The sequence below is a fragment of the Coccinella septempunctata genome, chromosome 4 (genome assembly GCF_907165205.1).
Source record: "Coccinella septempunctata chromosome 4, icCocSept1.1, whole genome shotgun sequence".
NCBI classification, from domain to species: Eukaryota; Metazoa; Arthropoda; class Insecta; order Coleoptera; family Coccinellidae; genus Coccinella; species Coccinella septempunctata.
The window spans coordinates 27,667,163-27,694,770 of NC_058192.1; the positions used below are offsets into that span (position 1 = coordinate 27,667,163).

At 34.7% G+C, this 27,608-nt stretch overlaps 2 protein-coding genes across 3 annotated transcripts in view; one reads left to right on the top strand and one right to left on the bottom strand.

The window, feature by feature from the left end:
• Positions 1-13,798, top strand: part of LOC123311555 (protein spaetzle 5) — a 68,437-nt gene extending 54,639 nt beyond the window's left edge. For both annotated transcript variants that reach the window (XM_044895592.1, XM_044895593.1), the window contains exons 3-5: positions 1,056-1,475; positions 12,875-13,168; positions 13,302-13,798. In XM_044895592.1, the coding sequence (XP_044751527.1) occupies positions 1,056-1,475; positions 12,875-13,168; positions 13,302-13,470 (883 nt within the window). In that variant the 3' untranslated portion in view covers positions 13,471-13,798. The remainder of the gene's footprint in view (positions 1-1,055; positions 1,476-12,874; positions 13,169-13,301) is intronic.
• A 2,158-nt stretch (positions 13,799-15,956) lies between these two features.
• Positions 15,957-27,528, bottom strand: LOC123311434 (SH3 domain-containing protein Dlish). The gene is made up of 6 exons (XM_044895385.1): positions 27,342-27,528; positions 27,029-27,237; positions 26,765-26,955; positions 26,467-26,651; positions 22,552-22,656; positions 15,957-17,107 (listed from the first exon to the last, which is right to left on the bottom strand). Exons 1-6 carry the CDS (start codon positions 27,388-27,390, stop codon positions 16,809-16,811), a joined length of 1,038 nt encoding a protein of 345 aa, XP_044751320.1. The 5' UTR covers positions 27,391-27,528; the 3' UTR covers positions 15,957-16,808.
• Between the last annotated feature and the right edge of the window lie 80 nt (positions 27,529-27,608).

Here is a 27,608-nt window from a genome sequence, read left to right on the forward strand (position 1 = left end):
CAATCTGCTTTTAATATTCACGAAATATTTTCAAACATACGTACCTATCTTTCAAAACCAACGAAACATTTTTGAAAAATATTCACGCCAAAATAGAGCTTGAGTTTTTTAATAATACCTTCTTTTCATTCAGTTGATTATTTGAAAGGAAATATCGCTGCATGTTTATTTTCTAAAGACTCTCTTGTTTCGAACTGCTTTGAATATTTATTATTTTCTTCATATTCTTTTACGCTTTCTATATATTCATATTTATGAATAATTGGTCTACCAGCTACCTTATCTATTTGGTTGGTAAATTACAAAACACGTCAACTGATGCCTACGTAATGAAGGTTAGAAGTTGCCGTTGTTGTCATCATAAGATCGCGAAGCCTGTGCAGATATACAGGTTTGAGCATAAGTCTGGAATAAAATTAATATTTCTTCAACCAAAAACTCAAAATGAGAACGATGAAATTTGTCAATTGATATTTAATTACCTTCATTTTCTGCCATTACAATTGATTTTTTTTCGTCAACCTCTTTGCTGCAACCACGTCCAACTTCTGTTTTCCAAACGAAAATATATACCATGTGGAAAATGAAATTCCATCATTATATTTGTTGTTTAATAAGTACAGATCAGAAAAAATGAAATTAATGGTTTCTCAACCAAGAACCTAAAATAAAAACGCAGAAATACGTTAATTTCTGTTGTAGGTACGTTAGTTCCGATTGTACTTATTTTTTGGCAATAGAATTGCATTTTTCTCCCCTCAACCGCAACTCTACACAATATCTGACAAAACAACGAATCTTTCCATAGTCTTCATTTTTATTTCAGTCTCGTAATTTTGTCAGGAACCATAAAACTAAAGAATAAACTATAAATGAAATAAAAATAAATACTATGGTAATATGGATAATTTAACAGAAAATTGCAGAAGCTAGAGCTGAAGGAAGTTAATAATCTTCTTTCACATATTTTACTAATTTCCTCGATTCATCGATTTAAAATCATGTAGTCTTCCTATATATAGATATTTATACTTAAGTAAAAACTTTTTTTTCAGAGAGTTAATCACGTCGTTAGCAAAACAGGAGCGATACAACCATCGATCTCTGGTCACTGATGAAACCAGGGATGAATATAGCGCCACGACAGGACCATATCCTGCGGCAAAATATAGTTCATCCTATAAAGGAATAGATATAACTACGTCCTTACCCTATACACAAGGTGAACAGCAGCAATGGTATAACAGGGATACAAATGGCCAATATTTCAACAAGCCATCGAATTATTCGGATCCCTTCTATAATGGTTTTGGTGACCACCAAGGTGGGCCTGTATCGCCCAATGGGGGTCAGTTCCTCAGGTACAAATATACGTCGAATATTCTTCAACCACATCAATATCGAGACCTTCCTTCAAGATTTCTGGGAACGTTGCAAGACTTCAATCATTATCGCACCAACTATTTATGGAAAAGGTACATGTTATTTTATCGACAGCACTTACGACCATATAGGGAACTCTAACGATTTGTCAATATCAGCTAAGCGTTCGTTGTCGTGGGGCACACAAGCCTTTCCCTCCATTGAATCGCATGCTGTTTTAGTGTCGAGTATTGTGTTTTGTGCATGTTTTTGGAAAAAAATGTTCTTCCTGATGTTAGATTAGAGTGATTAGACTATAACTTTCTCAGAAATGCCTCTTTACAGTGATAATAGAAAGCTTTGTGTGCCCCAAGGCAACGAACGGTCAGCTGATATTGACAAATCGTTAGAGTACCCTATTATGATTATGACTTATGCACTGCTTGATCACTGCCAGGCCCGGACTGGCCAGGTCCGCAGGTCCGCGATCGCGGAGGGCCCCCGGTCTGAGGGGCCCCCACTAACGTAGATAAAGATAATAGATGAAGTAGCTTCAACAAGTGAGTTGCTCACAAAGAAGCTGTTACTTCAGGCCAAGGGGAGTAAAATGTTGAGGCATCTTGGTTAAGCCCCTTCTATTCCAGTATCACACCATTGTAAACTGTTAAACACACAGATTTGTTTTTAATTTTAGTATTATTTTTCTTATCACTAAAATTAATTTTTCATTATTTTTATTACAAAAATTATTTCCACCTATTTCATTCATACATTTGGTGTGGCTACAATACTGCATTTTAGAACTAGAAACAGATTACATACTATGATTTTCACATAAAATGAGTGGTAAACCACGACACGTGTTTTGTGATCACAATAAGATCTTCAGGTTGTTGAGGGTAAACTGAAAAATTTGGTACCGAACGAGGAGATTTATAGACAAATACAGGTTGTTTTAACAGTGAGGTTTTCACAAGCATTTTCAATGCGTTTTCTTTTTAGTTCGTCAGCACTATCCACTTCACCGTCACTGTACATTAATGTTTGCAAATGACCCCAAAGGAAGAAATCACAGGGGTTGAGATCTGGGGGAAGAAATAGATCCGCCACGTTCTATCCGCCTATGTGGGGACCCAATATTTAAATAATTTCGAACGTTTCTTCGAAAGTGGGCCTCACCTTTGAGAACACCCTGTATTTAACTCTCTAATCTTAAAAATATAGAGGGGGGCGGGGGTAGTTTCCAGAACATCAGAACATTACGAGCAATTTCAGGATTTTTTCGTCTGCTTAGTTGCTAATATGAAACAAACAAGCAAACCAAAAATCCTGTCAAAAAAAAATTTGAAAATTTGTATGCGAAAGGAATAAAAAAACAACTCGTTGAAATCTAAGGAAAGATGATAGTTTTCGATATCATTATGCATTTATAGAAGGTTTCCTTTGCTATATTATTTAATGACCGATCATACGATTGGTACCTATTTTGTAATTGATCTGAACGTTCCGAAAATTACCATTACCCCTCTAGTCCGATTTTCACCAACTCTGAAATGAAATTGCCCAGAATGTTCTGGAAACTGTCACTGCCCCCTGTAGATTTTTAGAATAGATTAAAACGCTTGTTTAAATATCTTTTCGTTCGATACCATATATTTCAGTTTACCTTTGCTCACCTAAAGATGGTATTGGGATAGCGGAACTAGTGTCGTGATTTGACAACCCTTTTTTGTGAAAATCATATAATCTGTTTTTAGTCCAATTTTGGATGTATCGGCCACATCAATTCAATACTCCACTTTCATTTTTAATAATTTTTCATTATTGATAGTTCTACAGAATGTGTTTTCTAGTGGCATCTTAAAAATACTGTGAATTTCTAATTTTAATAAGAAATAAAGTCAATGAAAGTCAAAAAACATAATATTCGCATAAATACCTAGCGTAAAAATGTATTTTCATTGTTTTTAAGCACCTAATTCGTTTTCAAAAACGATATAGGCCCCTTAATAGGTCTCAGATGAGGACCCCAAGTGGCCCCAGTCCGGGCCTAATCACTGCGCTATTGAGGTTATCGAAAATCGTGTGCCAAAATCAGTGACCAACACAAACATTCAATCATAAAAATGCTTGTAACCAGAAAACACTGCATTCAGGGGCGTAGCTACCGCGGTATCAACGGTATCAGTGATACGGGGCCCCCAGGCTTTAGGGGCCCCCGAATGTCTGTAAGCAAAAAATTCCTAAAAATGTTATCCAAATCCTCTTACAGGTTTTACAATAGCATTTTTGAGAATAACTGCTAAGACAACCATTCATTTAAAAATCCTGTTCATTACACCGAATTGATCATTCAGATAGATACGAAAATCAAAAAAAAATCTTTTTTCCAGTTGAGCTGGCGCTCCAATTGCCACGACAATTTACTTATTTCGATTTTTGTATTCTTAGGGGATAGGGCGATATTGATCTACCAGGTGGTGGTGTGTAGTTATTTTGAATTCGGACTAGCCAACTCCGTGATTCCCCCGATTAAGGGAATGACAAAGTATACGTCGTATACGTGTTTTATTTCAACTCGTTCACGAGATTCATAGAAAAAGGTTCTTGCGTTGAACTGAAATCTCGCTTTTGTGCAGAGATTATTCTCTATAATCTTTGATTTTGTGATTAGTTAATAAGTTTGATTTGTGAAAAAAATGAAATGAAGGAAAAAGAGATAACCCCAATACGTTCGGAGTATTATAACCGGAGATACTTCCATTTTTGTCGAACGAAATGATGATAAAAAAGAAGCCGGAAAACTGTTTGCTAAATACAGTATGGATATTTCAGTTGATTTTTCTGATCCACTAATTGCTCTGAAAATATGCTTAAAATCTGAAATTCAGAAAATTCGTGCCATCAAAGAACTTTTAGAATTAGTCCTGATAAAATTCAGTAGCCTTGCATCCAGTTTTCCGGACGTTATTACTGCCTGCCTTTTATTTTTGACCCTCCCGGTTACTGCAACCGCTGAAAGGAGTTTTTCAAAATTAAAACTCATAAAAAATTATCTGAGGACTTCTATGGTACAGGAACGGCTATCACACATGTCGTTATTGTCAATAGAGGGGGAACAACTTAAAACACTGAAATCGTCATCAGCTATGGCTGATTTGATAAATAGATTTGCTGAAATAAAGGCTAGAAAAGTGTATCTTTAATATTTTGTATTGTTTGTATATTATTTGTTTGTTTATCATTTTATGTTGTTTGTGTATTATTTTATATTGTTTGTATATTATTTCGCTCCCAGCACCAAGTTTGAGTTAGAACTTTTAATTATACATATAATCATTTCGATAGATATCGAACATTTTTTGCTACATTTATTTTAGTTCACCCTTCCTTAGGGCCCCTCAACACATTTTGATACAGGGCCCCTCTAAGGCAAGCTTCGCCACTGACTGCATTTTTTCGATATTGCACCGATATACCTTTTTGCCAGAAACACTAATTAAATGCATTGTGGAGGCCATTTTCTGACAATAAATCGAGTGAAAAAATGAATAACTCATCCCGCGCTAGTTTATTGCCCCCTGAGCCTGAGCATCATTGCACCTACCCTATTTCAATATTGGTTCCATTCCATTTCAATCTTCTTCTAAAAGATCGAGGAGAAACAAAAAATGCTGCCTTATAGCTCTAAAATACTCCTCAAATTGCACTTCTTGCTTCTTGCTCTAGCAAATGTCTATGGATAAGTAGTTAAAATGTGTCTTTCGCTGCTTCTACATATTTTGGGATATTTGACCAGCAGAATCTCTGGTGCCATTATAAATCTTGGTTATTAACTTAACTTCTTCTTGCAATATCAAAAATGCCAAAGCTTATTTCTTTTCACTTGTGTTTGATACTTTTATCGAAACGATCAGAACCCAACTGAAAATCCTAGGAAAACTTTTACGCGGTACATTGGATGTTACGTTGCGTCGGTCGTCGTACGTTCTACGCCGCGTAAAATGTGTTTTGCTACGAAAAACCTGCTTTAATACTCAATGATTGAGCTCCCTGAAGTTTCTCACCCATTGGATAGATTTTGTTAAATATTTTGTGAACCGCGCGTATCTGATAACGAAGAAATTTAAACGGCACGAAGCAGTTTAACAACAAAATCGAGAATTCTAGGCCAACTCCATTCAAAGTTTTAGCAATTCCAGATTTCGTGAAAATCGCCATGTATAGGTTTCCATCTAAAACTAGACTTGAAAACCCTTTTTTCTTTGAAAAAACATTAGTTTGATTCGATCTGTATAAACTAACAATGGAACCTTGAATTTATCCGAAAAATATTCCATATAATATTTTTTTTAGAAATTTTTTATTTTCCTAAAGACCAGGAGATTCAACACCTTCTTATCTCTAGATCACGCAGTGGCAGATACGAAAAAATCCAAAAGATATAAAACCACTACCAGATATATTTCAGAATGGCCACTTTGCAAAATGCTATCTGCGATCAAATTCGACATTCGATCTGCTACTGCATTAATATTCGCATAGTTTGCAGCCAAATCCGGCAAGTAGCCCGTGAAAGCACAAATAATGAAAACAAAACATCGACACAGGGTATTCCGAATATATGTCCACTGAGGATAGCTCAGAATCTATAAGAGCTAAAAAGTAAAACAGATCCGAGAAACAAAGAACGGTGAAAATCGTAGCCTCCTGCGATGCTTCGTTCTTGAGATATTAGCGCAAATAAATTGATATTTTGAAGATTTCGAAAACTTCTCCTAACATTCTTGTTAACGAATTAGAAACTCACACCTTTTGTGAATTTGGATTTCAGACTAGTAAGCCCAACGATCTTTTTTTTCGGTGGATCCATCTTTTACCACCAAATCAATAAAAAAAGTCATAAGCAAAAAGAACGACTATTCCACCACAGTCAATACCGTATGTATGATATCAATGCTGCAGTCTGTTAATTTTTTCCCTTATTCAGAATAGAATGCCAATGCGAATGATAAGCTATATGCAAGGATAGATGGAGTGAATTCTTACCAAGGATTATAAATTAGAGCTTTTAATCTATAATTTTATACTTTTTTTCTATTCAGAATATTTTACGGATTTCAACTCCGGGAGAAATATCAGTTCAAAATAGACGGTCAGAGATATTGATGGTTAGAGTGAATAGGAGAGTGAATAAATATCTTAATGTAATTTTTTTTTCATACTGAAAGCCCTAGAGCCCCAACTCTAACGATTAAAATGAACCACCACTGTTCTGTAGACGATGGAGAGCATGTTCCTCATATTTTTTCGAATTTTTAAAACGGCTGGCCAATAAAATTGATAGAGAAATGTATCAGATTTACTTCTTTCTATTTCTATTACTTTCTGATAGCCTTAGAGCTATTTATTCATTTCACGATCGAGAGTATATGTTCCTTTTTGTTGTTTTGAAAATTTAAAATGGCCAAGAAAATTTATTTCCCAATCCACCCATTCCATCAATTTTCCTGGAACATATGCTCCATCGTAAAAAAAATCGATTCATTTTCATCGTTGGAGGTGGTTTTTCTGAGTACACTGATACATTCCTTTATCCGCCAATTTTCTTGGCCGGCCATTTTAAACTCGAAAAATGAGGAATATGCACTTCATCGCAGTTCATGAAAAAAAAAATATGTTAGAGATATTTTAGTTGTCCCTTTATGTAATTTAGCCATCAATTTCCTTGGCCGAATGTTTTTAACTGATTTATCTTCTGGAGAAGGAATCGTTAAAACATTATGAATAGAAAAAAACATCGATTCATGGTTGGATGCACGGGCGTAGCCAGGGGGGGTTTTGGGGATTCAAACCCCCCCCGAAATAATATAGGTATATAATATTATTTTCAAAAAGTCTCACTTTATATGTCAAAATCAGAAAAATTTCATTCAAAACCCCCCCCCGAAACTCAACCCTGGCTACGCACATGGTTGGATGTAGCCTTCTAGGGTTGTCAGAATTAAACAAAATTTTGTTTGAGTACATTCTGATACATTCCTCTATACACCAATTTTCTTGGCCGGACATACTGAACTCGAAAAATGAGGGATATGCGCTTTATCGTAGACTGAATAGTTTATTTTGATCCTCGAAGCTGTAGTATAAACAAAAAATTATGTTAGGGATATTTTAGTCATCCTTCTGGAGAAGGAATCCACAAAACATTCTGAATAGAAAAAAATCGGTTCATTTGATGGTTGTAGTCTTAATCATGAATCAATTTGGAATGTTAGAACATTACAGTTTAAATATTCCATGAGCTGTGATTTTCAACATCAATGCATTTTAGATTTTAGGATACAGGATATATCATAACGTTGAATAATTTTCCTTAGATATATATCCCTTGAACAGATTTTTCTCAGATAGATACCTGAAAACTCTCACCTGAGAATGCGTAAACCCTTTACTCACTCAATATGTTTCTATATTTTCCTTCATAAACTAAGTCATTGCAATTGTTTACGGAACTAAACATAACCTCTCAATGTAGTAATTTTTGAATGATCCTTATTTCGAACTTACTCTATGCATATAACTGGCATGGGGAAAAATTGTTCAATTGTTGGGTAGTGAAAATAATGAAGATTCGAAGTTGATATTATTGCAGTTTTAGGTTTAACTGAATAACTGAAATATAAAAGTACTAATCTGGGTCAGCTGATGACTGAAGTTAGGTACATACCCAGCGAGCACAAAAACATCTCAGAGATGTTAAAAGTAAGAGATTTCGAGACATTGAACATCCACTGCGATGTTCTGTTTATACATGAATAGAACTTTTATAGAACAGCCAATGTCCGCCGCAGGCGGCTATTATATGGATGTCCCTGGGATGTCACAAGAAGAACTACTCAGAAGTTTTTTTGATAGCCTTTTCATGTACACAATAGAACATTTCTAAAGCGCTTTGCGCACATGAAATCGCTGGTTGTAAGACTTTATATGAAATTCTTTTGTGAGGCCTTTTTTCTTTCATTTGAATGTTTGATGATACCACATTCAATTTTAAATGAACTACAAAGTTTTTAAATGAAATACAGAATACTATATAAGAATAAAAATATTTTAATGATACTTCAACAGGTACAAAAGGAAAAGAAATCACATTTCAAAATATTATACTACAGAAAGGGAGAATAAACAAAAAAATATATCACATTCAATAAAACAAACATAAATAACCAAAAAGGAATATCACATTTAACATAAAAAAAAAGAAATAATAGAAAAAAACTGATTATAATTTTAGATGTACCGAAAGGGAAAATGAAAAAAAAATTATGAAAAATTTATTTTCCCTTCATTTTATCGTCCCTCCTCCTCTGCCTAATATGCCTAAACCAATCTTTGGCATAGAGTTCGAATACTTTCCTAGTGATTTGGAATTTTTTATGGATCACATCTACAAAATAAAAACAATTCAAACAATTAATGCACAAAATATATGAATATTTATATTATTTATTATGACATTTAAAATAACAGAGAAAATAGCTGCGTGAAAGGATCTGGAAGATTTGAGTTGTATAGCTCCTGACCAGGTTGATTTGCGAAACGATTTCATTTATTTCATTATTTGTACTGGTATTTAAAGATACAATACAACAATTTAAAGGAGTTTTCAAAAACAAGAACTTTTCTTTCTGGGACAATTTGAATTATTCTGTGATTCACAAGTGATGAATGATTATTATCATCGTCGGAAGAGTAATCATACAAAATATTCTGGGAATTATCAACGGCAGAGATAGATTATCGAAATATGTTGAAATCCTCGATGATATGGCTTTAAACTTTATAAAGTTATTTCTTGAATAATTAAAATAACCTTCCATATACCATTCGATTATTCCAACCAAAATACAATGATCTCTTATACCTAGTCCCAAATACACAAAAAATATTAACCACGCAGCGTGGATTCTTTTGAGGTTATATGTATGTTTCTGGACATTATACTATACATTCAATTCATGTAATACTTACTTATTAATTGTATTTGGTTACTATGAAGAGATCCTAAATTCACAATCAAAACCAACACAGAAGTAGTTAATATTATACAAATCACCAATCAACTTTCAACTCCGAACAGTCCACAGTCCAAACTACGAAAAAAGTGGAAATGGCGGCAAAATGAAATAGGTGAATTGTATATTGTTTATTTGGAATAAACCTCCCAAGGCCTATGCGACGCCAAGAGAAGATATCCACACGTTTACATTATTTTCAACACGACAGTACCTCTCAGTAGGTAGACGAAGAAATGCTAAGATGGCACAGATCAGAACAAATAGAGATTTCCAATAGCCTTTGGAGACCTCTTTGGGCAGTGCATATAACGTTTCAAAGAAACATCCTCATGCCAACATTTTCAAAACATCCCAGGGATGTTTGTGCTCGCTGGGAGGTAACGTTAATGTCAGCTGAGTGCTGTGCTGATCTCCCTTGGCTGTTGTGCGAAAATGGACCTTATCGACTCGAGTGATAAGAAACGGCAACAGGCTCCGGGTGAAGCTGGATGCTTTTACATTCGTGTTGAAAAATCTGGAATTTCTGAAGAATTTTTCTCGTATTTCCTATCTGTTTTCCGAGTCGAGAGTAGTACGCGCCTATGGTCCGGTTGTTCGTCTTTCGTTTCTCATTTTTCGCGGACACGGACGTGCGGAGTTTTTCGAAGAATCAGAGAATTCCGGAACCTCTAAATCAGCTGATTTTCCCCTCTTACCTCTCCCACTCGGTGCTTACGAAATTATCAGTAGTATGAGATTATTAAACAAAATTTCATATTATATTATTGATTTGTCATCCTTTGATTGAAAGGAAATTACAGAATTCAAGTATACCTGTATATTTATGAAGGTAGCTACAAAAAGTGAATATTTGAATTAATTCATCATAATGGAATGTTTTCATCTAGTCTGCCTTGATTTCATCAAAATATCATAAACATGGAACTTGAGCATATCCTGTATTTCCTAATTCTCATAGTTTTATTCATTATTTCGCAAAAAGCTACAATCAGTAATAACGATGTGCTGAAACAGTTCAACAACACCTTTATTAGGGATACCATATCAGATTCTATATACTTACCTTTCAAATGCATCAAATTATGTTCTCACCTTCACGCATGCTTTCAAAAAATCAAGGCAGATTTGATGAAAAAATTCAAATATGATTAACCAATGGAAATATATATCTAAATAATATATAGGGTGATTTCGAAACTGTTTGGTTTTGTCTGGGGGACCTCTATTCTATTGATCCTCTACGGGGTGGTCCGATTCCACCGATTTTACTTTTATCAATAACTTTTATTGTTATTGATATTTATTTTGATGAAATTTTCAGTGTAGTACAATATGAATGAGTACATTCAATAATTCCAATATTTTTTCAAAATACAGGGTCGTTATTGTGGTAACTGAATTCCAGATTAAATTTGCAGGTTAAAAAAACCCCATGGTTATCTATATTGCGTTTAGAAAATTTTGTTATCCGTTTTAGATTCTACCATAACCAGAAATTTAAGAAAAAACCGCAATATCTAAATTTCGCTCCAAATCAGTGCTAATATTCTGAACTATGTAGTAGAGTTGTATTATTCAAGGATGCAAGATACAAAATCAAAGCTGTTCCCTAAGTTCTGAAATAGATTTATCGAATTCCAAGTCCATATTTAATTGCTCATATTTTGAATAGAATTATTTAATACAGAAAATAATTTCATATCTACATAAATGAGAACAAAATGAATACTTAATGAAAATATGGCGACACTATAAAGGATAAACAGAATATTTACACTGAATTCTCGAAATGGTTTCCTACATTTCGAATTCCCGTTTACGCCTTTTTTATTGAAATTCAAATAAAACTGATGAGATTTGGATTTTGCTTCAAAATATTTCATTTCCCGAAAATTATTGCAATAAGATGTTCTCTACGCCTAATTTCTACTTCATAGACTCATTTTGTCTTCAGATGTTCCCACACAAAATATTCTAACTAGTGTTCGAATCAGGCGATCTTTATGGTCAAGCAGTGAGGGCTCCAAGACCTATCCGTCTGTTTGGATAATTCCTATTCAGTTGATTTCTATCGATCAAAGCAAAATGAGGTGGGGCTCCATCATGCTAAAGGTACATGGAGCGGATATGTACATTTTCCAACCAATAGATTCGGTAAAATATTTTCCAAAAAGTTGAGGTTAATTTCACCATTCAGTGATTCTGCAAACATTTCAGAGCCAACTAAATTTCCGTCAATTGTTCCAAGCCGCATGTTGTGAAATATGTCTTTTCTTCAAATGCGGGTTGTCTCTTTCCCATTCGTGAGCAGGGATCAAATTGTAATTTTTGTGATAGATCTTGTGGCATTATCTTTTGTCGGTAATGGAACTTTAGGAAGATCCTAATTCGATACTAATAGACGCCTCCACTCGTTCAACGATTTGATTAGAAATTTAAGAGTATTATTTGTGTGCTCCGCTTAACTAGGATATTGCCTAAGTTCTTTAGAATGACAAAACACTATACCAAAAGTTTTTTTATTTGTTTGATATCTCGTCGGTATATAATAAACAAAAATCATATCTGCATATTTTCTGCATAAGTAAATAATTGTGGCATGTTCACTTCGACAGATTTTTCAATTCATTAAGTCATCACTACGAATCAACCATTCGCATTTCATCATTGAGTATTCAAAATGATCAGCGAAGTTTTGGAAACGCAATATACAGGGTATTTTTTCAACCTGAACATCTAAATCCGGAACTATCACAATATCAACCCTGTATTCCGAAAAACATGTTGGAATCATTAAATGTTCTCTTTCATATTGTACTACACTACACTGAAAATTTCATCAAAATTAAACTAGCCACGACAAAGTTATTAATAAAAGTAAAATCAGTCGAATCGGACAAGTCTCGATAGAGGCCCCCAGTAATAAACTAAGCATTGTTTCGAAACCGTCTTGACAAGTACAATAATTACCTAAACCTAAAATCTGACGGTCTCCTCCGAATTCAGCCCTTCTTTCGACTTCTCTATTTTTTCCAATTCAAATATGACAAATTCCATAATTAATAGTTTGTTTGTTTGTTATGAAAAAAATTTTGTTTTATATATTCGGAGTCTGAAGGTACAAAAATTTCAGCAGAATGTGGCTGGCTTCGAAGACAAAAGTGTCATGGCAAGTCTTCCAAATCGTCAAATTCTCAATTTTTATTGATAACTCAAAAACGACGCAACTTAGGAATCTACAATTTTCACGTTTCCTTGAAAGAAAACTCTGAAACGTATTATCTTTTTCACTCAAGCTTTTTTACTTTTAGAGATTCCCCCACTGGGACTTTTGGTTTTGGACAACCTTTTTTCTTCAGGATTCGAACATCCGAAATTTGTACTTTATCGAATTATTGTTTGTCAAATATTTCACTGATTTTTTTTTTCAGAGACTTACATACCCATTTTCATGCCCATGAAAGGGTAAAGCGTAATGAATTATTGAGACGACATATGAGAGAAATAAGAGAATCTCCCTTCAAAAAAAATTTCACTGGAGAGATAAAATATAAAAGAGTCAAGAGGCAAGATGATGGTCTAACTGGAGAAACACTTTGTACTGCAAGATCAACTTTTATTATGCCTAGAGCTGCCATGAACGCTAATGGAAATTGGATGTTTGTAGTGAATATGGAAAATAGCGACCAAAAATATACGCAATTAGTAAGAAGTGAAGTTTGTACGTAAGTAAAACCATATATGTACTATGTGTGTACCTAAATTTTCTCAATAAAATAGAAGGAATTCATATACGTGAATATGTTTTACATTTTGAATACAACTACAGTAGAGTTAATGCAGATTGTCCACTTTCAGATCTAAAATTTGTAGCTCCCTTTGTGGATTACCACTTGGATACACATCCAGATGTGAACAGAAATACATACAAAAAAGGTTGATTGCATTGCAGGGTCAGGGAGATCAACTTTACACCGATGTTTTTTGGATACCGAGCTGTTGTGTTTGTACTATTCGACGAAACTGAAGCATTACATAAACAGACAAATTCCAAAGATGGATTTTAATTATTGTTATTATTCGACTATCGAATGGACTGATATAAAAGTAGACTAGTGTAGACGAATGATACAGATTCAGTTAATTGATCTGAAAAAATTCTGCCCTGTAAATAAAAAATTCATCATATATAATATATGATAAATTTATTTTAATTATATTCAGAAAATTCAGTCCCTCGGGAATAATTCTGTATTTATATAAACTGTAAATGTTCTTGAGTGTTTTACATTTGACTTTGAAATTATGAGTCAATGCGAACTAATATTCGGTTGAATAAACTCTAATAACTGAAAGTATTATTTTTGAGTATTCATAATTATCACGAATACCTTACCTCCGAATTTTCATGACTCTTTAATTAATTGATTTTTACACCTCCGAGTCTTTGAAGACGTCTTCATACTCAATTCGAAGTAACAGGCTAACTATTTAGGTGAATTACTAGTAAGCCCAACGATCTACCTTTTACCACCAAATCGACAAAAAAAAATGATAAGCGAAAAAAAATGAATCAATCAAATCAACCCGATTTATACACTGTAGTGATGTTCACTCGCGTTCGTCTACCACGGTCAATATGTATGTCCGATTTCAATGCTGCAGTCTGTAAATTTTTTCCCTTATTCAGAATAAAGTGCCAAAGCTATCTGCAAGGAGGAATTGACTGACTTATTATAGATTAGCGTGTATAAACTATAATTGCATGCAACGTTTTCTTTCTATTCAGATTATTTTACGGATTTCTAATACTGAAAGCCCAAGAGCCCCAGCTCCAAAGATTGAAATAAACCACAACTATAGTTGTCGTTTCCAATTTGGTTTCGTGTAGAAAAATAGATACGTTTTATCTCCTGCCGAAAGTATAAGAAACGGAAACAGGCCCCAGGTTAAGCTGTATGCGTTTGCAATCGTGCTGAAAAATCTCGAATTTCTGAAGATTTTCTCTCATATTTTTTATGTTTCCCGAGTGGAGAGTAGTACACGCGCCTATGCTCTGGTTATTCGTCTTTCGTTTTGCATTTCTCGCGGTTTTCGAAGAAAGCCTCTAAATCATCCCCTTTTACCTTTCCCACTCGGTGCTTACGAAATGGTAGTACTGGTAATAGTACGACACGAGACAAAAATTATATGAAAATACTGAGGGCGAAAAAAAATCACTCACAAGGTTTATTACTGTTAAATTGAGTGAATTTCAATAAGGGGATAAATACCAAGAACATAAATATGATTCAAGTCTTCAAAAGGGTATTAAATACCATGGCTTATGTTCTCCTAAATGGGGCTAAGTTCCATTTATTTTGATCAGTTATTGGCCCAAGAGGTGGCGCACCTCAGTAAAATTTATAACAGTGACTCTACCAGTGGCTGTTACAGTGGCAACAATTGGAAATTTTGCAATAATAGGAATGGCGGCTTAGAAACACAGATTACAATGCTATGATCTGCTGATTGGGTCACGTCACGATCAAATCCGACCAAATTTTGTTATTGCAAAAACGATGAAAAACGTCCACAATTGTCGCCACTGTCTCGTTAGAGTGTCACTTTAAAAGTTATGAATTCCGACATACTGAGAAAGAAAATGTAATGTGCATATGGTATGACAATTGCACCGGGAGGAATATGAAAACAATATGGTGTTAACATCTTTTGTACTAGTCACAGAAATTACTATGAAATTGTTCATTAGCGGCCACAGCTACTCGCCGAACGATCGCCATTTCGCATCCATATTTAGTTGTAAAAATATAAAACCCAGACACTTCTTGGATTTGTGCAGTGATATCGAATGTTGGCACCAACTAGGTGGCATCGGTTTCCCTTTTCTACGGACAAACATAAACAAACGTAGATAAAAGTCAATGTTTACGTGGTTCATGACCAACTTACAGCATAGTTGCCGGCCATTAACTACCATGAAAAATGTAATGGTACTCAGCCATTTTCTATTTTTTCATTTTTGTTTTCATTCATATTGGAAATATTGATATTTGGTTATTTTTCACACTATGTGCAAATGTATTGACTTTGAAATTTATACAGATCTGCCAAATCATAAAGATTTTCATTCATAAATTATTGAATCAATTTTCCACTCTCCTGAAACTTGAGCACTTAGATCCTGTTGAAGTTCTCTCTTCAATTATACTTGTTTCAGCAAATTCAATTCAATTCAAATTCAATGCCTATATTGAAGAGGTAAAGAGACATCAATGTGATTAGTCTCCTGGCTTACTAAAAATTGAACATATCCTGTCTTGTACTCCATTTAAATAAATAAACAAATAAATAAATAAATGATTCATATTATTCCGGAATCACTAATGTGATAGCTCAAAGATTTTTCAAAAAATGAAGGGTCATCAATATTCAAACTGTCTACTCCTTCAACTGAACGTTGCCTAAGGAAATAGAAAAACGCAAAACTGATGTTACTGAATGAAAAACAACTCATGATAAAAATAAGATTTTTATTTCAATTATATTAGTCAATAGGCACTTAGAATTTATCACTGCATTTAAGATTATATAGAAATATTTATATATAAAGTGTCGAATATAAAAATATTCATTAATATACAACAAAATACAGAACAGCAAAATATACAATTGTAAAATTTTAATTGAAAAAGTGAAGCAATCATTCCAGTTCCATAGAAGAAATTATTTTTAAGGCAAATTAATTACAGCCCTAGATAGCTTGAGCAACATTTGGAGAGCTGAAATACCTGAAATGCAATCCATTGTATAGATGTCAATTTAACAGTACAAATGGAACAGCCATAAAATTCAACCTATTGAAGAATTCAGAAGATATGTTTTTCACAATATAGACAGAGTGAAAATTAAAATTATTTGCATTCAGCTTTGATGCCAAGGACGGATTCCATGTTCAGTGGACTATAAACACCACTGATAATATATCTCTTCTCAGTGACTTCAATTAATGAAAAAAAAAAAGACAACAAGCGTAGACTTTTTTTGTACATGTAGTACTGTTATTTTGTAGCCTATTCTAGCTGAATAGGTCACTATCACTAAATGTCTGATCTCAATATAAATAAATACGAATAAATTCTCATGGATACAAGAGAGATTACTCAGTTTGAAAATAAGAATAATTTTCATAAAAAGCTGCAACTTAACGGACGGAATACAGCATATTTAATATTATTTTTCATTTCAGTAGTCCATCATTGCATTTCAGATTTTTCAGACAGTCTTCAGTCAATGGAAGTATTAATGATTCTCTTTTTGTGTTAAATATCAAATATCACGCTATTTTTGAAACAAATATGTTTCTTAAAGACTTGTCATAGCCGGTGGCCTAGCATAAGCTTTGGGTATAAAGCCATATTTACGAGTTTTTGGAGCATAAGCCCATAACCACCCATCAACAGTCTGATTATTGAGGTCTGCATATATCCAGTCTCCACGTCTTACAGTCAAGTCATCAGGCGCCTGCGCCTTATAATCATATAACATAACTAATTCAGTTCCGTGATATCTGAGATCATCACCCCCTTGGTTTTGATGATGAGTATTGCTGCCTGTGGCGAAATTTGAGCTTTGATTTTGACTGGTTACAGAGTTGAGATGGCCTAAAAAAATAACACTATTTTTGAATGATATACCACAATCACAGCAGGTTCCACAAAAATTCAACCAACTGATTGACATATCTCACTAAATTTCATACGAATCTATAATTTTGTTTTGAAATCGAGAAAATCATTCTTGACTCCTAATGCTTGTCAATAGTTGTCTGTAGATTCATGCTCAATGACACAAAATAAATTCTATTTGAGAAAGATTCAAGTACTGTAGGTATCGATAGAGATTTTGTAAAATTTCCGGAGAATTTTATGGAACCTGCTGTTACAAGTCCATCATTTTATCATCTCGATAAAGCTTAATCATGTATACAAAGATTAAAACTAAAAAAATTGAAAACTCAAACTGACATTCAAATTAATTATAAAAGGCAGCAACATTCCCTATAAAAAACAAATAATAGTCTCATCAAGGATCTAGGACGCGGAGCGATGTTGCAATATGAATTCTGCTTTTTGACATCTTGAGCTTAATGAAACTCAACTAAAACCATATATACATCACGAGTATTATATAGATTTGGTTTGTTTTATATCCTTGGAAAAAAAAATTTCGCGGATATTTTCATTCATGGGCGGATTTTCATTTCAGGTCAAATTTTGAACTTATTACCATACAATTTGTTTTTCAAATAATTCAGTTGATGCCTGGCTTTTAAGAAAAAGTCCCTATGCAAGGTTTTGAAGGAGCGGTTCGTCACATTTGTGTGAGGGACTTTTATTAAATCCATGATTTGGCGAGTGCAAACATCAAAGTTTTTAAGTCATCATGGATTTTTATATAAAGGACGAGCCAAGTTTTCCCAACTTTCAAAAAAAAAGGTTCGCCTTCGAAAGTTCGAAATAAGTTTGAAAATACCAGTGCAGCAAAAGATAAATCAAAATACGAGTGATCAAGGTAATCAGTTCATTGCTGACGCGCATACAGGGTAGGTTCCTCAAAAACTGTAAACATTCCACCTCAATCAAACTCTTGAGTTCTAGCGACACCCAAACAAGAAAATATAATGGAAACCTCCTAAGTAGGGAGTGTTTGATAATTTGAAACGCCATCAAGAACATGCCTTTATCGTATGGTTAACTGATTAAAATAACTATCACGAAAATAAATTAAATGGTAATTATTTGAATGCCCTAAATGTTAAACTGAGCCTATCGAAGGTGCTTCCAAAATTCTCATTATGATTTCTAGCAAAAAACTGGGGAATTAACAAACAGAAATAAAAAACGTCCAGAATGAAATAAACAAAACATAAACTGCGATTCAGTGCACTCTCCCAGTAAGAAACACCAATCCACTCTGATGCGAAACGTGGACTTACACAGACTTGGAAACATAGTATGTAAATGAATACCAACCAACACGAGGGAGGATGTTTTGGCAAGGCCATGTATTTTCAATGAGAAAGAAAAACAATGCTTCTATCCTCAACAATCCACTTTATGACGGAGTTAATTACACAATTTACTTTAGGGAAGATGTCCTTCGTGTGGCACAGTATAAATATTCCAGGGTGATTGGATTGGATACCAATAATGGTCCAAAGAAAAAACAATTAACTATCTTTCTACGAAAAATCAAATTCCCTAACATCGAAATACCTCCTATTTTTCGGGAGAGGTTCAGCCAAGACATCACTGCAAATAGTATGTAATAAAAAGAAAGAAAGAAAATAAAGAATTTTTCCAGAACAAAACTCGTCAACTGGCTCGGATCTTACTGCCTTGCGATTATTGTTACCTTTGATCTAGGGTTGCCTACAAACCACACATTATGCGCTGGTAGTATTATGTGGTGATGGGGCATATTGAAACAAACACGTCTTGGTAGTGGATTTCCATACAGAAGGACTGTAATAGCACCATAATGTCTAAATTCCACAGGAAAGCATATCATAATAAAACTTAAGAGTCTGTTTAACTTTAAACCTTCCTTGAGTCCTACTGAAAATGACACTAAAGGAGGCTTTAAGCTTAAAAGAACTTCAAATTTTAGGATAAAATTGGCACTTAGTATTATGGACGCTCCAAGATGAACCCCTACGGTAGCGATGGAGTCTCTATTAATTTTACCTCGTGTACACATCGCCTTAAGGAGGTTGCTATGAAAACAGCTCTTCGAATCTGGAAAGCAGCACAATGGCGTGATAATAAAGGACTCTTTTGAAGGCATGCGAGGGCTTACACTATGGTGTAGGATGCCAATGCATCCCTTATGCATAGAAGGGATCGCGCCGGCACGAATTTCTGCTTTAACGAACCATACATGGTGATTGTTCTTGATAGAGATCTATGGTCCACAACAAACTCAAGGTCCCACTTGGTTCACCGAAGTCTCTGTGATGTTCGAAGGGGCTGGTATTGGGATTATGGGACCTCGTTTCAACCAGTCCATCCCACTAGGAAAGGGCTGTACCTAATGCAGGCTGAACTGTATGGAATATGTTCTTGCCTGCACCGCAGAGTATACTCCGAAAACACATCTATATATGGTGTGACAGTCAGGAAGCACTGAAATCCCTTTCTGGGAAAAAGGTCAGTTACTACTTATGGAGTAGGAGAATGCGGGAAAGCTCTGCGTGAGCTGGGCTCTGGTATCGCTTCGCAAGTTATTTGGAGGCCTGCACACGAGAAGGGACACTGGAACCATTGGCTTAATCAGCTTTTATGGATCCGGAACAGGCACTTCCCATCTGTCGAACATATGTCAGGAGTTTCTGTATTAGATGGTTAGGCAGAAATATTTCCTCTGAATGAAGTAATGGTCTCAGCCAGTAGAGGCTTCTCATTGGAAGACCGTCCTCTAAGGGCCTGTTCCGATATTGCTGGTTTTACTGGCCAGCAATCGAATAACAATAGAACTCGAACGACTGGGCCAATAGGCATCGTCTCTGAAATACTGACAGTACTGTTCAGGAATATCGGAACAGACGGTAAGCCTGAGGTCAAGAAACGCCTGGCCCTTGGGAGGAAGCAGCTCAATCTGATAACGGGTGCACTGACTGGCCATATGTTCAATAAACATTTGAAAAAATAGGGACGAACTTCATACTTGCTGTTCTTTGTGCCGCTGGTGCAAGAATACCAATGAAACTGTTGTACATATTCTGTTCACCTCTAAGTGACCTTGCTGAGTTAAGGACAACAAACCTAGGAAACCCAACAACCACTTGTGGTGAGAGGGAGGACACTTATGGTTTGAGTTTTTCGAACTGCATTCCAAAGAACAATGAGCCACATGTACTCAGCTCAGCTTGGAGAAGGCACCGCACATAAAAGAAGAGCCGCCCAACAATTCCAACAATCTTCCAACAAACTTCTATAGGAAGTAAACAAAACACTACACGAATTCAGAATTTAATTCTATTCAACCACACATTTCAAGAAGCCATAATGAAGAACTTTGCTATCACACAAACACAATATGTTATTGAAAACAAAAACAACCCGGGACGTTCAAGTGCGGTTAATCGATTGGTTGCCGGACCATGAGAAAGAGATGGGTTCCCCAACATCTTCCCATTCAATGCGACACACTTCCAGGTATTTTAGAGTTCACTGATTTAACTAACCAAAGTTTCTCAACCATTAGTCAACAAATATGAGAAGGGATTACCCCGGTGTATCCCTGCTTATGACTTGGAAGGTATCATAAAGAAAATGAGGAAAATGTGTAGAGAATATAATCCCTGTTCATTATCCTCTATGACCCAATAATTTCCCAGAAGCTCACACCAAATATCTAGGTATTACAGAAGATCAAGAACTGAACTTGCATAAAACTATTGTCGAATCATGCATTTATTGGCCTTGAAACAGAAAGGTATTTAATCTAAAGAGCAGGCTACATACAGATTAAGAAAATAATTTTCCGAACATACGGAATGCATTGAGAAAAAGAGTAAACAAGGAATGCGATCGCCCAGTGCGAGCGTAATTTTATTGCAATTCAATATTGGACTGAACCGCTCCAAATTGTATTTTTCGCACTTATTATTAAGTGGGCTCCGTCTATTTTCGGGAAATAAGTACGGCGTTATCAACAATTATAGAGTTAGATAGCACTCAATGAGATCTTCAAGATGAGCTCTTGCTACACCCCACACCCCTATTTAAAATAAGGTACTTTTCGCCCTATCACCATAAAGTCATAAAACGCTTGGAACATAAATACATGGAATGGAAAATTATCATATGTTGTTGTCCAAAGACTGGAGTGAGAGGATTGCTTAGTGTCGCCAATCACAATGCGAAAAGAGAGGAAAGTATAGTCCCTAAGAATGATTGACATCCCAGTAGGTTTCGAAGGTCCAGACGCAGAGCTTAATATCACAAAGGATCTTTAATAATTTCTGTAGCTTCAACCATAGAACTGAAATACATATATAAATATAACATACAGAAGTATTTGAGAAGAAGAAATGTTCAAATTCATAGCATATTAATCAGCATTCAAAATTGATACAAATGTTTCCAATTTGTACAATTAAATTAAGAATATAAATAGCAGTACAAAATTGAAATTATCGTCGGTCAGTGCAGGTTCACATATAATAGGTCTAAAAACCATGATGTTCATTTAAAATACCAACCTGAATTCCGCAACACAAAATCTTAACTTACGGGCTATTACCAAATTTAGTTCGAATTTCCATAGCCACCCAAGATGCCAATCATTCTTGAATGGACTATACAGGGTGAGTTGGAAGGACTTGATGGCGGTATTTTTGAACATTTGTTAAAACAGCGCTATAATTGAAACCATGTTAATGTTTGAAATTTTGTTTTTTTGTAATAACGCTATATGTATTTTGAAAACAAATGAGAATAGTGTAAGAACTTATGGGTTTTTTAAAATTAATTTTACGTGTATGTATATTACACACCTGGAATTTGGTGCGTTCCTCCCCACTCACCCTTTATATAAATTTATCCATGTAAGCCACTAGCTTAGTGTCGCACCTAACAGAGATGAATCGAATGTGTTGGCGACAACAAATGCGTTCGTAGCACTGCAATGACAATTCCATAATGTTCCAAGTAACAATGCGAGCGAAGCCGTAAGTTAAACCAGACAATTTTTTCACATCGTTACATTGATTGAACACTTCATAACACAGCTGCCCAAAAATATAATATTGATGAATTCGGAATGATTATACTGATGTATGTATTAACTAAATTTCAATTTATTGTTATTCAAAAAACAGGAAAACAAAAAGTTTTTCAAATAATTGAAATTCATTGGAAATATTCTCACTTCGTTTATCCATATCGAAATAAATCAATTCAATAGAAATTTCAGTACAAGAAGTTCATAATTTCTGATCTTAAATATATATGTAATATTTGTTCAATAGAAAATTTTCTCTGCAAGAAAATGATGCATAAAGCTTAAATAAGCACCCAGTGTGATAAAGTCCTCATCCTACCTTGTATCACATTATCAGCTGGGTAAACAAAACCTGATGGTATGAATCCTTCTTGACCATCACTTCTGACTATCCAATACCAATCAGGGTCTTCTCTATTTAATACTAAAATTGTAATTGGTGAGAACTAAAATATTCAATTTTTCAACAATTCAACAAATGGGAGTTATAGGGAGAAAAATTATGAAAAAGCACTGACGTAATTAGTTTACTTGGTTTTTCTTTTCCCTTATGCATCAGGCCTAATTTTATTAATACAAAAATATTATGCATTGCGAGTATTGTAGAATAAAGGTTCAAAACATAACTCTTCTTCTACTTGAATAGTTACGTGGGTTGCGTTCACAAACTTACTCTGAGCAAGTCATGGAGTAAGCTCTGATTACTCGAAACGTTCACTAACGTACTTTTATGTCCTCAGAGTATGCTCTCTGAGCATGGCCATACTCATACTCTACTCTCGGAGTAAGTTTGTGAACACAACCCTGTATTATATCCATAGAGATATTATCTATAGTAGTGGCATAGACATAGACATAGTAGCATAGACAATGGATAAGGTTGTAATGGAGATATTTTAAAATAACTTCAAATTTTCTATGTGTTTATGTGATTGCTACGTCATTGGATGTGAGTAAGATACTTTCACGAGTTAGTGGATGAGAATAAAATTTTTTTTATTTCTTGCACGACACAGCCTAATTCTTTGATAGCTACAACAATGTGTGTTAGTGTAACATAGCGAGTGACTTCGAGTTTTTTCGATTTCCTATTGCCCCTTATTTCAATATTGTCTTGGTGGTGTTTGATGTGATGGTTTGACTTACTGCAGGTATGTTTATGTAAATAAAAAGTGTAAGGAGCCATAAAAAACTAGTCTATGGTTCTTTACTATTCTCACTGAAGCGCCTCTACATCGTCTTCATCATAGTTTCTCTTTTACATCTATTTCATTCTTATCCGTTCAGGTGTATTTTTTACAACTGGTTGGAATCAAAGATGGTGCTAAAGTGAGGAAACTTTGGTGCTTGTAGTCCTTCCGTTCCTTACTTACTTCAATAAGGCCAGTATTATCTTCTCTCTCCTATTTTTAAAGAGAAACTTGACCACTATGGCTTTAGGTCTGGTCAAGTCAAAGGTGGGAACTCTATAAGAAGTATCCAGCTCAGAGGACTCGATAGGATATCCAACACACACCGCAACTCTCTTAACTATATTGAGAACATTCTCATTCTCCTATTCAGAGACTCCACAAATTTCCACATTATTTGATTTATTTTGTTGTTCTTGTTCAAGTATATCAACTCGATTTTGTAGCGTTTTCACCGATGTTTTAAGGAGCAAATTTTCCCTAGTTCTCTTCTCCATTTCAGTTATCTTTCTGCTGATATTAAAAAGGCTGTGATCAAGGAAAGTAAAAGAGTGGCTACAAAAAGATATAGACTCCATGAGGCCCCTCATATTTCTGAACCAAAAATTTAATCTCTCTCAGGATCTCCTGCAACACACCGAGTGACTCGGATGTATCAACATCATTTACTCCAATAGAAGCAACAATTGATCGTCGCCTAGGCCACGCCTCCAGCCAGACTACAAGTACTACAGGTCCAAGATACAGGTATCTGGGACCGAGCAACGTCCGACTTGTTCAAATTTACGCATTTGGCATAAACCAGAGAACTCAAGGCACCGTACTCTAGCAGAAAGTCCATCGGTGCAAATATAACAAACGGGCCTGATGAAATGACGTGAATAAAGCAGAAGAAAGGAAAAATTATGCAACAGGTATACACACTTCACTCCTCGGAGGCCTGTCAGGGAGGCTCAAACTATACACACAAAAGGAGGCCAGGAAACAATGGATGAAACTTGATGGAGAGTGTTTGGTCACCTTTATTAAGGGATTCCCGCCCCAAATCAGATGTTCCACACAAATGATAAGGAATCCACTAATAAACAAACAATATCACGCCCAAAAAAAGCGTACATGAATCGCCCAGAGAATAATTATTCATATCAAAATGTAATTCGAAGTGTACTTACACCAACAAAAACAAAAACAAAACAAGTTCTAGGATAGAACACTACACCAATCGAAGAACTATGTGTATATGTACAAGCTCGATATCCAGATAAAATTGGTGCTAAGCTCAATAAAAAAACAGTTTTCAAAACTGATTTTTGCAACTAACACAAAACCGTTTAATGAAAAAGAGAAATCTAAAAATTATATAGATAATATTTCCTGTTTTCATGAAAAACCTATACAGAAGAATTATCACTGCCAGAAGTTAGAAAATCTGAATACAGAAATATATAAAACAGATGTATACATAGATCCCAAATAGCAATCATGTATATTTAACAAGGAGTAATCACATGATAAGATGGAATAGACCATATTAGTGAGGTTAGAATCACTCAATTGGCGGGAGATCCATATTCAAATTTTTTTACATAGGAATCGACTTTAAGATGGAATATCGCTGGCTAGAAGTAAATGTTAATATAAAGACATGCAAAATTGGGTGCCGCAATTATTAGAGGTTGTTTCCAAGTACATTTTACATCACAAAATACTTTTATATGTCCTAAAATCAAAATTGAACACATTATTATACGGAATATATCCGTATGTCGCAGATCATTTCTGCTATACGTCAATCATGAACCGTAACAAAGAAAATGACATGCTACGCTTGCGCGTTAGAATGATGTCAGCTTCAGAGGTTAGAAACGAAATGAAGCTACGACAAACTTCCATGGATCTTGCCGACCAATTTTATATTGATCCATTATTGAAAAAATATACCATTCTATTACGAAATTTTGGTTTCAACTAGTTAAGAAAGGATCATAGAACACATTCCAACAGAAATAAATCTTAAGAAACTCGCTAAAATATCCAAAAACAGGCGAGAAGTACGCGACATTTTTAGTCCCATAAGAAATGCATAGGAAATTCAGGGACCAGATCCACGGATGGATCGCGATTCAAATTTCCCGCCTAACCTCACTAATATGGTCTATAATAATCGATTTCAAGCGAATAACCTGTAATAACCGCGGTTATTGCTGGTTTTGCCCTTGGTTATAGCCCTTCACAACTTCTAACCTCACTTCAATAACCAGAAGTTTAACCCAGCTCGCGCGTATGGTTATCTCCGGTTATCTGCGGTTCAAAATGATGACGTTCAAGGGCTAGTTCATGACGTCACGAATTATAACCAATAATGACCAAAAGCGCTTGAATGCAGTTGGTTATTGTTGGTAATTACCAATGATGACCAGGTTATTCGCTTGAAATCGATTAATATAAAGATTGAAGACTGAACCTAAGTTATGAAAAAAAGAAGTAGAATTTGAAAATATGAAGTGAATATGCGGTTTTGTTATTTTCAGAAGTGTGAATTTAATAAGAAAATTTTCGAATAATAGGTTTTCATGAGAATCATTCTGAAATTTTCTTATTGTCTGAGAACAGTGTCGGCTTTAAAATTCACATTTTTTTAATATTATTTGTTAACCTTCACTATTTTGAACAACTTCTTCTCAAAAATTGTGCTAACTTCTCATGCAGAACCATCTCCTACAAACAGTTTATTATTATTATTATTCCTTGTGTTTAGATGGCCTGAGGAAACGAGTTTCAAGAAAGAAACTAATGTTTTGTCTATTCTTCATAGTACTTCGAGATCACTATTTGAATTGAATGAAACTTGAAAACGAAGAATCATAGGAGGATATGGTTTGTTTCTCTGAAAAAGAGCTAGGAAATGTGTCATCATAGTTTCTATGGTTTGATTATCTACTAATTGCAATTTTATGTTGTACCTTTATTCTACCACATTGCAATGAATTCATAAATAATTATTCCCATTTGAAGAATCATAATGAGGATTGTTTTCAGTATACCTGTGACAAATTCTCCTCTTTCAACAGATACATCATTCTCATCACGAGCTATAAATGTATATAATACAATATAGCGGCCTGAAGGATCCTTAGAAAATGGTTCAGAGTTCAAACTAATTGGTGAACTGGCAGTCTGTTTTTTTACCACTGATTCACAATCACTGGTATCAATTCCTACTACATCACTAGAAAAATCAACAGTTTATATTAATCAGCATTCCTTAATATCCCTCAATAGTTTATTATCTTATTAATATGAGTGATAAATTCTAGGACTCAATATTTATTTATATCTTACCAGTCATGGTTGGCATCAGAGCTTTCACCAGAAGTAGGCTGTCTTTCTCTTGGCAATTTTTTTTTCACAGAATGGTCAGCTAAATCACTATTATAGGGCGTACAGTAGGAATATGGAATAAAACCTTCTTGTCTAGAATCCATCCCAATTACATAAACCCAGTCATTTTCCCTATAGAGTATATTAACAATCTAAAAAAATGAAATTATAACCTTTTCATAACCCTAGACATTGCTATTATATCAAAATATTAATGAAGTTTACCTGCCCCCTTTTCACTTCTAGTTCATCATCTACACATGGGGTGAAATCATGTAGAACTATCATTTTACTATCGGGGGAAAGACCATGTTCTTTTTCAATTCCTACCCTAACTAAAGTTTCAATGCTTGCAGAACCAGTTATTCTTCCCATTCCAGGACTAAGACCAGTGCTAGATCTTGAAATTTCTTTATCTAAATCCACCGAAGAGGCTACAATTAAAAATAATAGAAGTAGTACATGATGCACTCATTACTGAAATCCAGTTCAAGAATTTCCCAATTATTCAGAAATAATTAGTGGTTATCCAACTTACATTTTTTCTTTTTCCCCCTTCGTATTCTCACAGGGCACAAAAATGCCATTTTTATATTACAAAAACTATTTTCACATAATTAGGTTGATAAAACTAGTTAGGCAAAATTTTAACTGTACTTATGCCATAAAACAATGACCTGTTCTGTTAGCTGTTATTTTGACATAAACGTGTATCTGGCATGGAAAAGAAAACAAACAAAAATTGATCATAGAAATTCCGGAGTAAAATAAAGAGTATTTATTTTGCTCCAGGGAAGTTTTATTC

Coding starts and splice junctions, on each gene's coding strand:
- LOC123311434 (XM_044895385.1), bottom strand. CDS start 27,390: ATGGCATTTTTGTGCCCTGTGAGAATACGAAGGGGGAAAAAGAAAAAA. Junction 26,652..26,764: donor TCTGATGCCAACCATGACTG/GTAAGATATAAA, acceptor TGATTTTTCTAG/TGATGTAGTAGGAATTGATA. Junction 22,657..26,466: donor AAGAGGAGAATTTGTCACAG/GTATACTGAAAA, acceptor TTACAATTTTAG/TATTAAATAGAGAAGACCCT.